General features: G+C 46.1%; 1 protein-coding gene across 2 annotated transcripts in view; it reads right to left on the bottom strand.

Annotated features, from left to right (window-relative positions):
* The window catches only part of LOC148518862 (alpha-2-macroglobulin-like), a 167,906-nt gene that overhangs the window by 39,629 nt on the left and 111,792 nt on the right, over positions 1–16,485 (bottom strand). For both annotated transcript variants that reach the window (XM_088476976.1, XM_088476977.1), the window contains exons 20-24: positions 11,414–11,534; positions 9,501–9,622; positions 8,153–8,204; positions 559–642; positions 288–464 (exon numbers count right to left, since the gene is read on the bottom strand). In XM_088476976.1, coding sequence (XP_088333102.1) covers positions 288–464; positions 559–642; positions 8,153–8,204; positions 9,501–9,622; positions 11,414–11,534 — 556 coding nt within the window. The remainder of the gene's footprint in view (positions 1–287; positions 465–558; positions 643–8,152; positions 8,205–9,500; positions 9,623–11,413; positions 11,535–16,485) is intronic.

Below are 16,485 nucleotides of genomic sequence, written 5' to 3'. Positions count from 1 at the left end.
CTGAAAAACAAGAAGGACGGCCCTGATTCAGAGCGAGCGCTCTGTCAGAGCATCCGGCTCTGAATCAGGCCCTCTGTTCTACTCAGAACCCCAAAAGTGATCAGACCTAAGTTCGGGTATGTTCGTTTTTCATGAAAATTGAACTGCACGTCTCTAGTTGTAACAGGAATATTTGGGCTGTTAGAAAGTTCTGTCTAATTAAGATGTTTTCCTTTCTTGGAGCTCCGTTCCCCTCTATCAATAACAGTCCTCAGCATTTTTTAAGATACAAAGCTCACATAATGTACCTTCAATCATGGCTTCTATTGCCTTTTCCTTGATTTTTGGTGTTAGTTCTTTGGTACTCTGTAGATATTGCAGCGTGTAAGCATATCTAGAGAGTTTTGCTAAGTTCTGCTCCCCACATCCATCAGGCATACGAAGCACGTCATCCAAGTTAATGACAATATTGTCCATGAGGTCACCTGAAAAGCATGTTGTAATAGTTTTAATGCAATAGCGCAGAGCATAATAATATTTTCCAGTCTCACTGAGGTTCTTCCTCATCGGTTTCCTCACCCAGTACAATGATGTGGGCACGTGCGGACCCTGGCACTAATCTATCTTGTTCGTGGTAGGAAATTTGGATTTTCTCACTGGTATCTGGGAAAAAACAAAACAAAACATAATTTGTTGTTAACAATAAAAATTACCAATTGGAAGATATTTTCCACAACAGGTTCAGCAGACGGGATATTTATTTAAAGGAGGTGTTATCAAAAATATTTCATATAAACCTACATATTTAATGTTCAACTGATTATATATGTGTGAGTGTGCAAAATGGGAGTTTGTAGTTTGATTCCCTTTTAGATGTCTTGTTAACAGTGGAAGCCCCCTCCGCCCTCTACCATAAAATCCACCAGCCGAGTGACAACTTGGTAGTGCCATCCCATTGCAAGTGCTCCATACTAAACACAGCCAGACATAGAGTACCAGGGGGAGGTGTCTTATTCTCCTAGGACTGTCTACGCAGCATGGAATTAGCAAAGCGAGCACTTACAAATTGGAAGCCACTCCTATGTTATAATGGCAGCCCAAACTGACTTCTGGGGACTGAAGCCAATGAAGTCCCTAGAAGCCTGCTTGTTGATTTGTGCACATGTGCGCATAACGATCCCATATACAGTATGTGCTCATTTCAGACCAGCAGAACCCCTGGAGGATAGAGGTAGGAGTCGCCGCTGGTTGTCAGTAAACCATAGATTCAGTTTGCAATTTTCTACACCTTGGCTGGTCACATTGGGGCTGATTATGATTTGGGAGTAAGCAAAAAAAAAGCAAGTACTTTTGTATCTAGACCAAAACATGTTGCAATGCAAGGGGTGCAAATTAGGGGTGTGCACCGGCCACTTTTCGTGTTTTGTGTTTTGGTTTTGGATCTGGATCTTTCTTCGTGTTTTGGATCTGGATTGGTTTTGCCAAAACCACCCTTGCGTGTTTTGGGTTCTGGGTTTTGTGTTTTGGATCTGTATTTTTTTGAAAAAAAGCATAAAAACAGCTAAAATCACAGAATTTGTAGGTTTTTCTGCTCCTATGCTATTATTAACCTCAATAACCTTAATTTCCACTCATTTCCAGTCTATTCTGAATACCTCACACCTCACAATAGTGTTTTTATGTCCAAAAGGTTGCACCGAGGTAGCTGGATGACTATGCTAAGCGACACAAGTGGGCGGCACAAACACGTGACCCATCTAGGCGTGAAACTGCAGTGGCAGACAGGATGGCATTGAAAAACTAGGCCCCAAACTGTACATAATGCAAAGAAAAAAAAGAGGTGCAAGATGGAATTGTCCTTGGGCCCTCCCACCCACCCTTATGTTGTATAAACAGGACATGCACACTTTAACAAACCAATCATTTCAGCGCCAGGGTCTGCCACACAACTGTGGCTGAAATGATTGGTTCGTTTGGGCCCCCACAAAACAAGCTGGCAATTTATCTGTCCCTGCACAAACTGGCTCTACGGAGGCAAGATGTCATCCTCATCCTCCTCATCCACCGATTCCTCACCCTCTTCAGTGTGTACATCCTCATCCTCACAGAGTATTAATTCGTCCCTGCTGGAACCACAGGTCCCTCTGTACGTTCTGGAGGCTGGTCTCCCTGGAAGAGTTGATAATTCATTTTATGAACATCATCTTCTCCACATTTTGTGGAAGCAACCTCCTACGCCTTTCGCTGACAAGGTTCCCGGCTGCACTAAACACTCTTTCGGAGTACACACTGGAGGGGGGGCAACTCAGGTAAAATAGAGCCAGTTTGTACAGGGACCTCCAAATTGCTTCTTTTTCCTGCCAGTACAGGTACGGACTGTCTGACATGCCTACTTGGATGCTGTCACCGATGTAATCCTTTAACAGACAGACGCACGCTTGTCGCTGCTGCTTTGAGGATTCAAGTGCGGCTACAGCCCACACAATTCACAAAGACAGAAAAAAAAAAGAATATTTTTATTGTTTGTGGAGCACACTTTGAGGGTTACACCACCCTTTAACAGACAGACGCACGCTTGTCGCTGCTGCTTTGAGGATGCAAGTGCGGCTACAGCCCACACAATTCACAAAGACAGAAAAAAGAAGAAGAATATTTTAATTGTTTGTGTAGAACACTTTGAGGTGTCACCACCCTTTAACAGACAGACGCACGCTTGTCGCTGCTGCTTTAAGGATGCAGGTGCGGCTACAGCCCACACATTTCACAAAGACCAAAAAAAAAAGAACAATATTTTAATTGTTTGTGTAGAACACTTTGAGGTGTCACCACCCTTTAACAGACAGACGCACGCTTGTCGCTGCTGCTTTAAGGATGCAGGTGCGGCTACAGCCCACACATTTCACAAAGACCAAAAAAAAAAGAACAATATTTTAATTGTTTGTGTAGAACACTTTGAGGTGTCACCACCCTTTAACAGACAGACGCACGCTTGTCGCTGCTGCTTTAAGGATGCAGGTGCGGCTACAGCCCACACAATTCACATAGACAGAAAAAAAAAGAACAATATTTTAATTGTTTGTGTAGCACACTTTGAGGGTGTCACCACCCTTTAACAGACAGACGCACGCTTGTCGCTGCTGCTTTGAGGATGCAAGTGTGGCTACATCGCACACAAGTCACAAACACATTAAAAAATAGTTTTTTATTTTTTGGAACATTTTGAGAGTTACACCACCCTTTAACAGACAGACGCACGCTTGTCGCTGCTGCTTTAAGGATGCAGGTGCGGCTACAGCCCACACATTTCACAAAGACCGAAAAAAAAAGAACAATATTTTAATTGTTTGTGTAGAACACTTTGAGGGTGTCACCACCCTTTAACAGACAGACGCACGCTTGTCGCTGCTGCTTTAAGGATGCAGGTGCGGCTACAGCCCACACAATTCACATAGACAGAAAAAAGAAGAATATTTTTATTGTTTGTGTAGCACACTTTGAGGGTGTCACCACCCTTTAACAGACAGACGCACGCTTGTCGCTGCTGCTTTAAGGATGCAGGTGCGGCTACATCGCACACAAGTCACAAACACATTAAAAAAATAGTTTTTTATTTTTTGGAGCACTTTGAGAGTTACACCACCCTTTAACAGACAGACGCACGCTTGTCGCTGCTGCTTTAAGGATGCAGGTGCGGCTACAGCCCACACATTTCACAAAGACCAAAAAAAAAAGAACAATATTCTAATTGTTAGTGTAGCACACTTTGAGGGTGTCACCACCCTTTAACAGACAGACGCACGCTTGTCGCTGCTGCTTTAAGGATGCAGGTGCGGCTACAGCCCACACAATTCACAAAGACAGAAAAAAAAAGAACAATATTTTAATTGTTTGTGTAGCACACTTTGAGGGTGTCACCACCCTTTAACAGACAGACGCGCGCTTGTCGCTGCTGCTTTAAGGATGCAGGTGCGGCTACAGCCCACACATTTCACAAAGACCAAAAAAAAAAGAACAATATTTTAATTGTTTGTGTAGCACACTTTGAGGGTGTCACCACCCTTTAACAGACAGACGCACGCTTGTCGCTGCTGCTTTAAGGATGCAGGTGCGGCTACAGCCCACACAATTCACAAAGACAGAAAAAAAAAGAACAATATTTTAATTGTTTGTGTAGCACACTTTGAGGGTGTCACCACCCTTTAACAGACAGACGCACGCTTGTCGCTGCTGCTTTAAGGATGCAGGTGCGGCTACAGCCCACACAATTCACAAAGACAGAAAAAAAAAGAACAATATTTTAATTGTTTGTGTAGCACACTTTGAGGGTGTCACCACCCTTTAACAGACAGACGCACGCTTGTCGCTGCTGCTTTGAGGATGCAGGTGGAATCTAGACGGGATTTGGAACCGAGGACACACTACCTCCATCAATTGTCTAAATCCCACTGCACTAATGTCGGATACCGGACGCACGTCTAACACCAACATAGCAGTCAAGGCCTCAGTTATACGTTTTGCTTCAGGATGACTGCTGTCGTACTTCATCCTCATCGCTAGGGACTGTTGGAGGGTCAATTGTTTAGTAAAAGTAGTGATGTTCCTACTTCCTCTCTGGGATGATGAACAACTCCCAGCAGCAGCAACAGCACTAGGAGGAAGTGGTTCTTGATCTTTCCCTATTTTATTTTTATCGGAGAAAGTTTGGTCCTCCATTTATGTTATATTGATATATATACGTGCGGCTAAAGCGCACACAAACACAGAAAATATTATTTTATTTTTGCTGGAGAGTAGTGCACTTTGTGGGTTACACCACCCTTTAAGAAATGAGCCAGCCGGCTCTTTACTTATGGGACACAGGCGCACGCTTGGCGCTGCTCCTTTGTTGATGCACGTGCAGCCACAGTGCACACAATTCACAAACACAGAAAATAATTTTTTTTTTGGTTTGGACTGGAGTGTACTTTCGGGGGTTACAGCACCCTTAACGGTCAAGCCAGCCGGCCCTTTACTTATGACACAGGCGCACGCTTGGCACTACTTTGTTGATGCACGTGCGGCTACTGCGCACACAATTCACAAACACAGAAAATAATTTTTTTTTTGGTTTGGACTGGAGTGTACTTTCGGGGGTTACAGCACCCTTAACGGTCAAGCCAGCCGGCCCTTTACTTATGACACAGGTGCACGCTTGGCACTACTTTGTTGATGCACGTGCGGCTACTGCGCACACAATTCACAAACACAGAAAATAATTTTTTTTTTGGTTTGGACTGGAGTGTACTTTCGGGGGTTACAGCACCCTTAACGGTCAAGCCAGCCGGCCCTTTACTTATGACACAGGCGCACGCTTGGCACTACTTTGTTGATGCACGTGCGGCTACTGCGCACACAATTCACAAACACAGAAAATAATTTTTTTTTTGGTTTGGACTGGAGTGTACTTTCGGGGGTTACAGCACCCTTAACGGTCAAGCCAGCCGGCCCTTTACTTATGACACAGGCGCACGCTTGGCACTACTTTGTTGATGCACGTGCGGCTACTGTGCACACAATTCACAAACACAGAAAATAATTTTTTTTTTGGTTTGGACTGGAGTGTACTTTCGGGGGTTACAGCACCCTTAACGGTCAAGCCAGCCGGCCCTTTACTTATGACACAGGTGCACGCTTGGCACTACTTTGTTGATGCACGTGCGGCTACTGCGCACACAATTCACAAACACAGAAAATAATTTTTTTTTTGGTTTGGACTGGAGTGTACTTTCGGGGGTTACAGCACCCTTAACGGTCAAGCCAGCCGGCCCTTTACTTATGACACAGGCGCACGCTTGGCACTACTTTGTTGATGCACGTGCGGCTACTGCGCACACAATTCACAAACACAGAAAATAATTTTTTTTTTGGTTTGGACTGGAGTGTACTTTCGGGGGTTACAGCACCCTTAACGGTCAAGCCAGCCGGCCCTTTACTTATGACACAGGCGCACGCTTGGCACTACTTTGTTGATGCACGTGCGGCTACTGTGCACACAATTCACAAACACAGAAAATAATTTTTTTTTTGGTTTGGACTGGAGTGTACTTTCGGGGGTTACAGCACCCTTAACGGTCAAGCCAGCCGGCCCTTTACTTATGACACAGGCGCACGCTTGGCACTACTTTGTTGATGCACGTGCGGGCTACTGCGCACACAATTCACAAACACAGAAAATAATTTTTTTTTTGGTTTGGACTGGAGTGTACTTTCGGGGGTTACAGCACCCTTAACGGTCAAGCCAGCCGGCCCTTTACTTATGACACAGGCGCACGCTTGGCACTACTTTGTTGATGCATGTGCGGCTACTGCGCACACAATTCACAAACACAGAAAATAATTTTTTTTTTGGTTTGGACTGGAGTGTACTTTCGGGGGTTACAGCACCCTTAACGGTCAAGCCAGCCGGCCCTTTACTTATGACACAGGCGCACGCTTGGCACTACTTTGTTGATGCACGTGCGGCTACTGCGCACACAATTCACAAACACAGAAAATAATTTTTTTTTTGGTTTGGACTGGAGTGTACTTTCGGGGGTTACAGCACCCTTAACGGTCAAGCCAGCCGGCCCTTTACTTATGACACAGGCGCACGCTTGGCACTACTTTGTTGATGCACGTGCGGCTACTGCGCACACAATTCACAAACACAGAAAATAATTTTTTTTTTGGTTTGGACTGGAGTGTACTTTCGGGGGTTACAGCACCCTTAACGGTCAAGCCAGCCGGCCCTTTACTTATGACACAGGCGCACGCTTGGCACTACTTTGTTGATGCACGTGCGGCTACTGCGCACACACAATTCACAAACACAGAAAATATATTATTTTTTTAGCACTTGGGGGGAGCACCCCTGATGGACAGAGCACCCCCTGGACAACACTACAGCACCTCTTTAGGACTGGGACACTGCACAGGACTTTGGAGTGGACACAGCCCCTATGGAGAACTGACTGCACAACACAGTCCAGCCAGCACCTATGGACTTTGAAGTAGTGGACACAGCCCCTATTAACAACAGCAGCACAGCACAACACAGCCAGCCCCTATGGACTTTGAAGTAGTGGACAACAGCAGCACTACACTACACTACACTACACAGCCCTAACTCCCACCCTCCCTCTTCACTGTCCACAGCCGAGTGAGAAAATGGCGCCGACGTGGGTACCTTATATAGGATCCAAAACCCGCGAGACTCGGAAGGCGGGATGATGACGTTTTGCCTCGATTTCAGATCCGAGTCAGGCGGGAAAAGTCGAGCCTGATTCGGATCGGACTCGGATCGGGGGGGCTCGGGGGGGTTCGGATTTCAGAAATCCGAACCCGCTCACCCCTAGTGCAAATACATTTACTATTTTTGCATGCAGAGGGAATACTGGCTGCTTTTGTTAGTAGCCCACAAATTCTAGACAGCTTTATGTTTACACTGCAGTTTAGAGTTCAGCTGTAACACGCCCCTCTCAAATCTTAATCTGTCTACACATTTCAAATATTCCCAAAAATCAGGGGGGAGGTGCCTAACCTAAGTCACCCCGGGGGTCCCTAAACCTAACCCCCCCATCCCCGGCTACATAGATACTACATATTCGCCGCTGGTTGTCAGTAAACCATAGATTCAGTTTGCAATTTTCTACACCTTGGCTGGTCACATTGGAGCTGATTATGATTTGGGAGTAAGCAAAAAAAAAGCAAGTACTTTTGTATCTAGACCAAAACATGTTGCAATGCAAGGGGTGCAAATACATTTACTATTTTTGCATGCAGAGGGAATACTGGCTGCTTTTGTAAGTAGCCCACAAATTCTAGACAGCTTTATGTTTACACTGCAGTTTAGAGTTCAGCTGTAACACGCCCCTCTCAAATCTTAATCTGTCTACACATTTCAAATATTCCCAAAAATCAGGGGGGAGGTGCCTAACCTAAGTCACCCCGAGGGTCCCTAAACCTAACCCCCCCATCCCCGGCTACATAGATACTTACCCCTGGTGTTGAACGATCGGTCCGGCGTCCGGTCGGCGTTGCGGCGTCCGGATTAACATAGGCATCGGTATTTCGACGCCTATGTTAGATTCGTTGCTGGGATTCCACTCTCGGTATTGAGACCGGCGGCCTCATAACTGCATACCCCTCTACTCACCTGCTGGGTACAGAAGGAAGGTCTCTGTCTTCTGCTCTTCATGGCCCCTAGGCTAAAATAAGCAGAAAAGATAAAATGTCACTGATGGAGCAGTGGAAGGTAGCAGAAGAGGATCAGAGTGAATCCTTTACAGACAGCCTATTGTCTGTCTGTCTGTCTATCTATCTATATATCTATCTGGGATCTCACATTCATGAACCAATAGCATGGATGTATCCACTCCACATACTTTGGAGTCAATACTTTTCTATGCAAAGGGTGCAAGTTGCTGTTGCAGCGGCATTAAAACGCCAGCAACAGATCGGCATCTTGCGCCCTTCGCGGCCCGCTCCGAGCCCAAATTTGCTTAATTTTGCTCGGAGCCCTATGGGGAAAATCCAGGCTGCCACCAAGTGCGGACATTGTTGCGATGACTTACACCCATGAAAAAATTGCATGAAATAGGATTGGTCCCTTTATCTCTTATGTTTGTATTTCATTGTGCACAAATGTGCTTCCTGCCGTGACATGTAGAAGTACCTGAACAGCACGAGGTGTGGAATGAACTGAGCATTAGTTACATTTAGGGCGAAAGTGACCTGGCCAAGCTAGGAAATCTAGGGCCTGAGGCAGAGGCGCACGCAGTTCATGGGCAACTGTGAATTTTCATGGATTTGCAATTGCAAAAATATGCAAATGTCAGCTTGAGCATTCGTTTTGTGCGCTTCCGTGCAACGGGCTGAGCAAACCCTGCGACTGCCACTTTGCATATCTCAGAAATGCTCAACTACGCTGGTGGATCTGATCACGGCATCATCAACTACTCCAGCAGCCCCTGTCTGGCGCACAGCCTCAGTTGCTTCAAGTCATATTGATGTTGTACGCAAATGCCTAAGCCATCGCTAACAATGCTTTGTGCTTGTACAACAAGAGTCCTCTAGACTTTTCACGCATGACCTGTATCATATAATCACTCAACTGTACAAACATCGGTACTGCGTGCACCCCTGCATAAGCTCCATAGTGTTAGATATGTGGCATGTTTTAACTGCCCGTTATGGGTGGCAATGAGAGATGCGAACTGAGAACTCATGTGCTCCACACACATGACTGTATCTGGCTCTCGTGGCATATGACTGTCTCAGTCTGGGTTTTATGTAGAAGGAACTCAAAAGGAATTAAAAATACATTTTGGCCCAGGCCATTACATCACAGTTAATGAGATGTTCAGGAATAGAGTTCCTGCTGAAAAATAGCGCCTATGATTGCAAACATTAGCATACTTTCACAGCAGACCTGAGCGCACGATTGTAGTCGTAAATCGCATCAGCGATCCTTGCTGAATCAGGCCCAATGTTTTCATTCTTACCTTGACCACAACGGTTTTCTCAATAGCGTCTTCTCTGTGATCTTTTCCCAGCAAAAGCGGATCTGCAGTGCATTCCCCCTCCAACTGCAGAGAACCGCTGCTCACATGGATCTTTAAGTTATCTGTAAAGCGAAGATAGGACAATGATATGCAGCACAAAGACCAGATATCACATTTTTAAATGGCTTCTTCTGCTACCTTATTCTTATTATATCCACAATCTCTATACATTATTATTTAATATCATAAAAGTTAGACTATTATTTTGTTTCACTCTGATCTCCTAGTAATTAACAAATGGAGCCCAGGGGGTATATTTACTCAAATAAAGTGCGGGTTTATAGAAGTGGAGATGTTGCCCATAGCAACTAATCAGATTCTATCTATTATCTTCTAGAAGGTGCTAGATAAATGATAAGTAGAATCTTATTGGTTGCTATTGGCAACACCTACACTATTATAAACCCTCACTTTAGTAAATATACTCCCATGTCTCTGAGCACAGCTCTCCAGAACTTGGCAGTCGCCCCATGAGGGAGGAGTTATCCACTATAGAATGCATTCCCAATTCCAATCTTGTTTTAAGATGATCTTAGTCGTGTCCAGGGGAACGTAGGCTAGGTCAGTCATTCTTTCATCTTTTCCCATGGAATCGGTATGAATTACCGCTGGACACCTGTCCGGCAGTTCAAATCCCGACAGCGCCTTGCCGACAGAGGAAGAAATCCTGATCGTCCCTAGGTAAGTATTCACTAACCTAATCTACACCCTAACCCTCCTTTAGGATGCCTAACCCTAACTTTCCCCTCCTGTGCCTAACCCTAATCCCCTCTCTAAGTGCCTAAACCTAACTCCCCCTTCCCCGCCCCCTAAACCTAATTCCCCTTGGGGGGTGCCTAACCCTAAGTCCCCCCAGGCATGCCTAACCCTGACCCTCCCTCCCCCTAGCCTAACCCTAACCTCCCTGGGGGATGCCTAACCCTAAGTCCCCCCCGGGAGCCCTAAACCTAACCCTCCCCACCGCGGCTGTCCGCTGTGGCGCCCGACATCTGCTCGATCGGGATGCCGGGTGCCGGTCTCCCGGCGTCAATCAAATGACAGGCGTCTAGATTTAGACGCCTGTCATTCGTCCCTAGTCGGGATTACAATGTCTAGAAGCCGGCGGTCGGCATTCCGTCCGCTGGCTTCCTGAACGTATACCTTTCCCACAGGGAAATCTAGTTGGCTGGAATGTTCTACTCTTATAAACTTCATCTCTATGGTATTTTAAACCCATGCTAAATATAATTAATTATAATTATCACTACTAATGTACATGTGACCTTGCACAATGTGCATTGTACGTGATTCAAATATCTCTAGTATATTTGTGAAGTAGCAGAGGTTGACAGACTCAATAACTAAAAATAAACCATCTCTGTATTGTGTGACTCAGTGACATTGTTTGGCGCTCCATGTAATCATTACATTTAGTGCATGCTAAACTCAGGGTTTAATGTATCTAACAGTGAAAAGAGTGGAAAAGTTCCCCATAGCAACCAATGGACTTTAAGGTAGTACATTCTATAAAATAATAGGTAGAAGCCAGGGGAATTTTAAAAGAGGAGAGGGCCCGTGTGCAGACCCATTACGGGCCCCTCCTCTCTGGCAGCGCAGTAGATTTTGTCTTGGTGCCAGAATCTATTGCGCATGCCAATTTCCCTGTTATTTTTGCAGCTTTGCAGCGCACTATGGAGACCGCAGATAGGTAAGTATAACTTTGCATGGGTGCAGGGTGTGTGGTGTGGGTCCCCTTGGACCCAGTGGCCCATTTGCATCATATGCCTTGCCCCCATTATAGATACGCCATTGCTTTGAAGTATAAATGTCTTTAAACCCCTGAATTTCAAATTTAGCACATAGTTATACAGTACTTAGATTTAGGACTGTGGCTTCCCAGCTAAAATGTGTTGATTGGCCTTCACAGACACATCTGGCCTGCTCCAACTTTTGTTGTGTTGTGAAATCCTCGGAATCAGACAGTGATACCACCACCTGTAATAATGACACAGTAACAGTAAGAACAACATTAATACACGAAAGCCTATGTTTCAAGACAATGAGGTCTTTGAAAATTAAAAAAAAAAAGGTGCTAATTATAGCAGAAATGTACAAGAGGAACAAAATGTATATTTAGAGGTGATTCCAGCTAAAACAGAAAATATTTAAACAAGGTTGGGTAGGAATTATACCCCTTTCAAAATATACTTCAAAGCAGTAGATATATTTCTATACCCTTCCCCAGATTTGTGCCTCGAGGCAATCCTGACTCGGAGGTCTACAGACAATTCCTTGGACTTCATGCTTGGTTTGTGCTCTGACATGCACTGTCAAGTGTGGGACCTTATATAGACTAGGGGTGAGCGGGTTCGGATTTCTGAAATCCGAACCCCCCCGAGCCCCCCCGATCCGAGTCCGATCCGAATCAGGCTCGACTTTTCCCGCCTGACTCGGATCTGAAATCGAGGCAAAACGTCATCATCCCGCCTTCCGAGTCTCGCGGGTTTTGGATCCTATATAAGGTACCCACGTCGGCGCCATTTTCTCACTCGGCTGTGGACAGTGAAGAGGGAGGGTGGGAGTTAGGGCTGTGTAGTGTAGTGTAGTGTAGTGCTGCTGTTGTCCACTACTTCAAAGTCCATAGGGGCTGGCTGTGTTGTGCTGTGCTGCTGTTGTTAATAGGGGCTGTGTCCACTACTTCAAAGTCCATAGGGGCTGGCTGGACTGTGTTGTGCAGTCAGTTCTCCATAGGGGCTGTGTCCACTCCAAAGTCCTGTGCAGTGTCCCAGTCCTAAAGGAGTGCTGCAGTGTTGTCCAGGGGGTGCTCTGTCCATCAGGGGTGCTCCCCCCAAGTGCTAAAAAAATAATATATTTTCTGTGTTTGTGAATTGTGTGCGCAGTAGCCGCACGTGCATCAACAAAGTAGTGCCAAGCGTGCGCCTGTGTCATAAGTAAAGGGCCGGCTGGCTTGACCGTTAAGGGTGCTGTAACCCCCGAAAGTACACTCCAGTCCAAACCAAAAAAAAAATTATTTTCTGTGTTTGTGAATTGTGTGCGCAGTAGCCGCACGTGCATCAACAAAGTAGTGCCAAGCGTGCGCCTGTGTCATAAGTAAAGGGCCGGCTGGCTTGACCGTTAAGGGTGCTGTAACCCCCGAAAGTACACTCCAGTCCAAACCAAAAAAAAAATTATTTTCTGTGTTTGTGAATTGTGTGCGCAGTAGCCGCACGTGCATCAACAAAGTAGTGCCAAGCGTGCGCCTGTGTCATAAGTAAAGGGCCGGCTGGCTTGACCGTTAAGGGTGCTGTAACCCCCGAAAGTACACTCCAGTCCAAACCAAAAAAAAAATTATTTTCTGTGTTTGTGAATTGTGTGCGCAGTAGCCGCACGTGCATCAACAAAGTAGTGCCAAGCGTGCGCCTGTGTCATAAGTAAAGGGCCGGCTGGCTTGACCGTTAAGGGTGCTGTAACCCCCGAAAGTACACTCCAGTCCAAACCAAAAAAAAAATTATTTTCTGTGTTTGTGAATTGTGTGCGCAGTAGCCGCACGTGCATCAACAAAGTAGTGCCAAGCGTGCGCCTGTGTCATAAGTAAAGGGCCGGCTGGCTTGACCGTTAAGGGTGCTGTAACCCCCGAAAGTACACTCCAGTCCAAACCAAAAAAAAAATTATTTTCTGTGTTTGTGAATTGTGTGCGCAGTAGCCGCACGTGCATCAACAAAGTAGTGCCAAGCGTGCGCCTGTGTCATAAGTAAAGGGCCGGCTGGCTTGACCGTTAAGGGTGCTGTAACCCCCGAAAGTACACTCCAGTCCAAACCCAAAAAAAAATTATTTTCTGTGTTTGTGAATTGTGTGCGCAGTAGCCGCACGTGCATCAACAAAGTAGTGCCAAGCGTGCGCCTGTGTCATAAGTAAAGGGCCGGCTGGCTTGACCGTTAAGGGTGCTGTAACCCCCGAAAGTACACTCCAGTCCAAACCAAAAAAAAAATTATTTTCTGTGTTTGTGAATTGTGTGCGCAGTAGCCGCACGTGCATCAACAAAGTAGTGCCAAGCGTGCGCCTGTGTCATAAGTAAAGGGCCGGCTGGCTTGACCGTTAAGGGTGCTGTAACCCCCGAAAGTACACTCCAGTCCAAACCAAAAAAAAAATTATTTTCTGTGTTTGTGAATTGTGTGCGCAGTAGCCGCACGTGCATCAACAAAGTAGTGCCAAGCGTGCGCCTGTGTCATAAGTAAAGGGCCGGCTGGCTTGACCGTTAAGGGTGCTGTAACCCCCGAAAGTACACTCCAGTCCAAACCAAAAAAAAAATTATTTTCTGTGTTTGTGAATTGTGTGCGCAGTAGCCGCACGTGCATCAACAAAGTAGTGCCAAGCGTGCGCCTGTGTCATAAGTAAAGGGCCGGCTGGCTTGACCGTTAAGGGTGCTGTAACCCCCGAAAGTACACTCCAGTCCAAACCAAAAAAAAAATTATTTTCTGTGTTTGTGAATTGTGTGCGCAGTAGCCGCACGTGCATCAACAAAGTAGTGCCAAGCGTGCGCCTGTGTCATAAGTAAAGGGCCGGCTGGCTTGACCGTTAAGGGTGCTGTAACCCCCGAAAGTACACTCCAGTCCAAACCAAAAAAAAAATTATTTTCTGTGTTTGTGAATTGTGTGCGCAGTAGCCGCACGTGCATCAACAAAGTAGTGCCAAGCGTGCGCCTGTGTCATAAGTAAAGGGCCGGCTGGCTTGACCGTTAAAGGGTGCTGTAACCCCCGAAAGTACACTCCAGTCCAAACCAAAAAAAAATTATTTTCTGTGTTTGTGAATTGTGTGCGCAGTAGCCGCACGTGCATCAACAAAGTAGTGCCAAGCGTGCGCCTGTGTCATAAGTAAAGGGCCGGCTGGCTTGACCGTTAAAGGGTGCTGTAACCCCCAAAGTACACTCCAGTCCAAACCAAAAAAAAAATTATTTTCTGTGTTTGTGAATTGTGTGCGCAGTAGCCGCACGTGCATCAACAAAGTAGTGCCAAGCGTGCGCCTGTGTCATAAGTAAAGGGCCGGCTGGCTTGACCGTTAAAGGGTGCTGTAACCCCCGAAAGTACACTCCAGTCCAAACCAAAAAAAAATTATTTTCTGTGTTTGTGAATTGTGTGCGCAGTAGCCGCACGTGCATCAACAAAGTAGTGCCAAGCGTGCGCCTGTGTCATAAGTAAAGGGCCGGCTGGCTTGACCATTAAAGGGTGCTGTAACCCCCGAAAGTACACTCCAGTCCAAACCAAAAAAAAATTATTTTCTGTGTTTGTGAATTGTGTGCGCAGTAGCCGCACGTGCATCAACAAAGTAGTGCCAAGCGTGCGCCTGTGTCATAAGTAAAGGGCCGGCTGGCTTGACTGTTAAGGGTGCTGTAACCCCCGAAAGTACACTCCAGTCCAAACCAAAAAAAAAATTATTTTCTGTGTTTGTGAATTGTGTGCGCAGTAGCCGCACGTGCATCAACAAAGTAGTGCCAAGCGTGCGCCTGTGTCATAAGTAAAGGGCTGGCTGGCTTGACCGTTAAAGGGTGCTGTAACCCCCGAAAGTACACTCCAGTCCAAACCAAAAAAAATTATTTTCTGTGTTTGTGAATTGTGTGCGCAGTAGCCGCACGTGCATCAACAAAGTAGTGCCAAGCGTGCGCCTGTGTCATAAGTAAAGGGCCGGCTGGCTTGACCGTTAAAGGGTGCTGTAACCCACAAAGTACACTCCAGTCCAAACCAAAAAAAAAATTATTTTCTGTGTTTAGCCGCACGTATATATCAAATCGATATAACATAAATGGAGGACCAAACTTTCTCCGATAAAAATAAAATAGAGAAAGATCAAGAACCACTTCCTCCTAGTGCTGAAGCTGCTGCCACTAGTCATGACATAGACGATAACATGCCATCAACGTCGTCTGCCAAGGCCGATGCCCAATGTCATAGTAGAGGGCACATACAATCCCAAATGGCAAAGTTCAGGAAAATGACCTTGAAAAAGACATTTAAATCAGCTGAAGAGAAACGTAAACTTGCCAATATGCCATTTACGACACGGAGTAGCAAGGAACGGCTAAGGTTGATCCCTAGTATGTTCATGACTAGTGGTTCAGCTTCACATGACGATGGAAGCCCTCCTCCCACTAAAAAAATCAAAAGAGTTAAGCTGGCAAAAGCACAGCGAAGAACTGTGCTTTCTAAGAAGATATCACAAATCCCCAAGGAGAGTCCAAGTGTGGTGGTGGTTGCGATGCCTGACCTTCCCAGCACTGGACGGGAAGAGGTGGCTCTTTCCACCATTTGCACGCCCCCTGCAAGTGCTGAAAGGAGCACCCACAGTCCACTTGCTGATATGCAAATTGAAGATGTCACTGTTGAAGTACAACAGGATGAGGATACTGGTGTAGCTGGCGCTGAGGAGGAAGTTGGCGAGGAGGATTCTGATGGTGATGTGGTTTGTTTAAATCAGGCTCCGGGGGAGACAGTTGTTGTCCGTGGGATGAAAAAGCCCATCACGGTCATGCCTGGGCAGAAGACCAAACATTCCACCTCTTTGGTCTGGCAATATTTCTATCCAAATCCGGACAACAACTGTCTTGCCATATGTACCATATGTAAAGGTGAAATAAGTAGGGGTAGGGACGTCAACCACCTAGGAACATCCTCCCTTATACGGCACCTGCAGCGCGTTCATAAAAAGTTACTGTCAAGTTCAGAAACTTTGGCTAAGACCGTAAGCAGTCCAGGGACACCTAATCCCGTTGTCCTGTTGTATCCAAGCGCCTGCAAACCACACCGTCAACTCCCTCCTCGTCAATTTCCTCCTTAGTCAGGATCGGAAGTAGTCCTGCAGGCCATGTCACTGGCATGACTGACTCTCCTATCCGGGATTCCTCTGGAGGATCCTGCATTGCTACGCCTACTGCTACCGCTGCTGCTGTTGCTGC

This window comes from Taudactylus pleione, unplaced genomic scaffold (genome assembly GCF_031769625.1).
Source record: "Taudactylus pleione unplaced genomic scaffold, aTauple2 ptg000198l, whole genome shotgun sequence".
Taxonomy (NCBI): Eukaryota; Metazoa; Chordata; class Amphibia; order Anura; family Myobatrachidae; genus Taudactylus; species Taudactylus pleione.
This window is presented reverse-complemented; position numbering and strand designations above follow the sequence as displayed.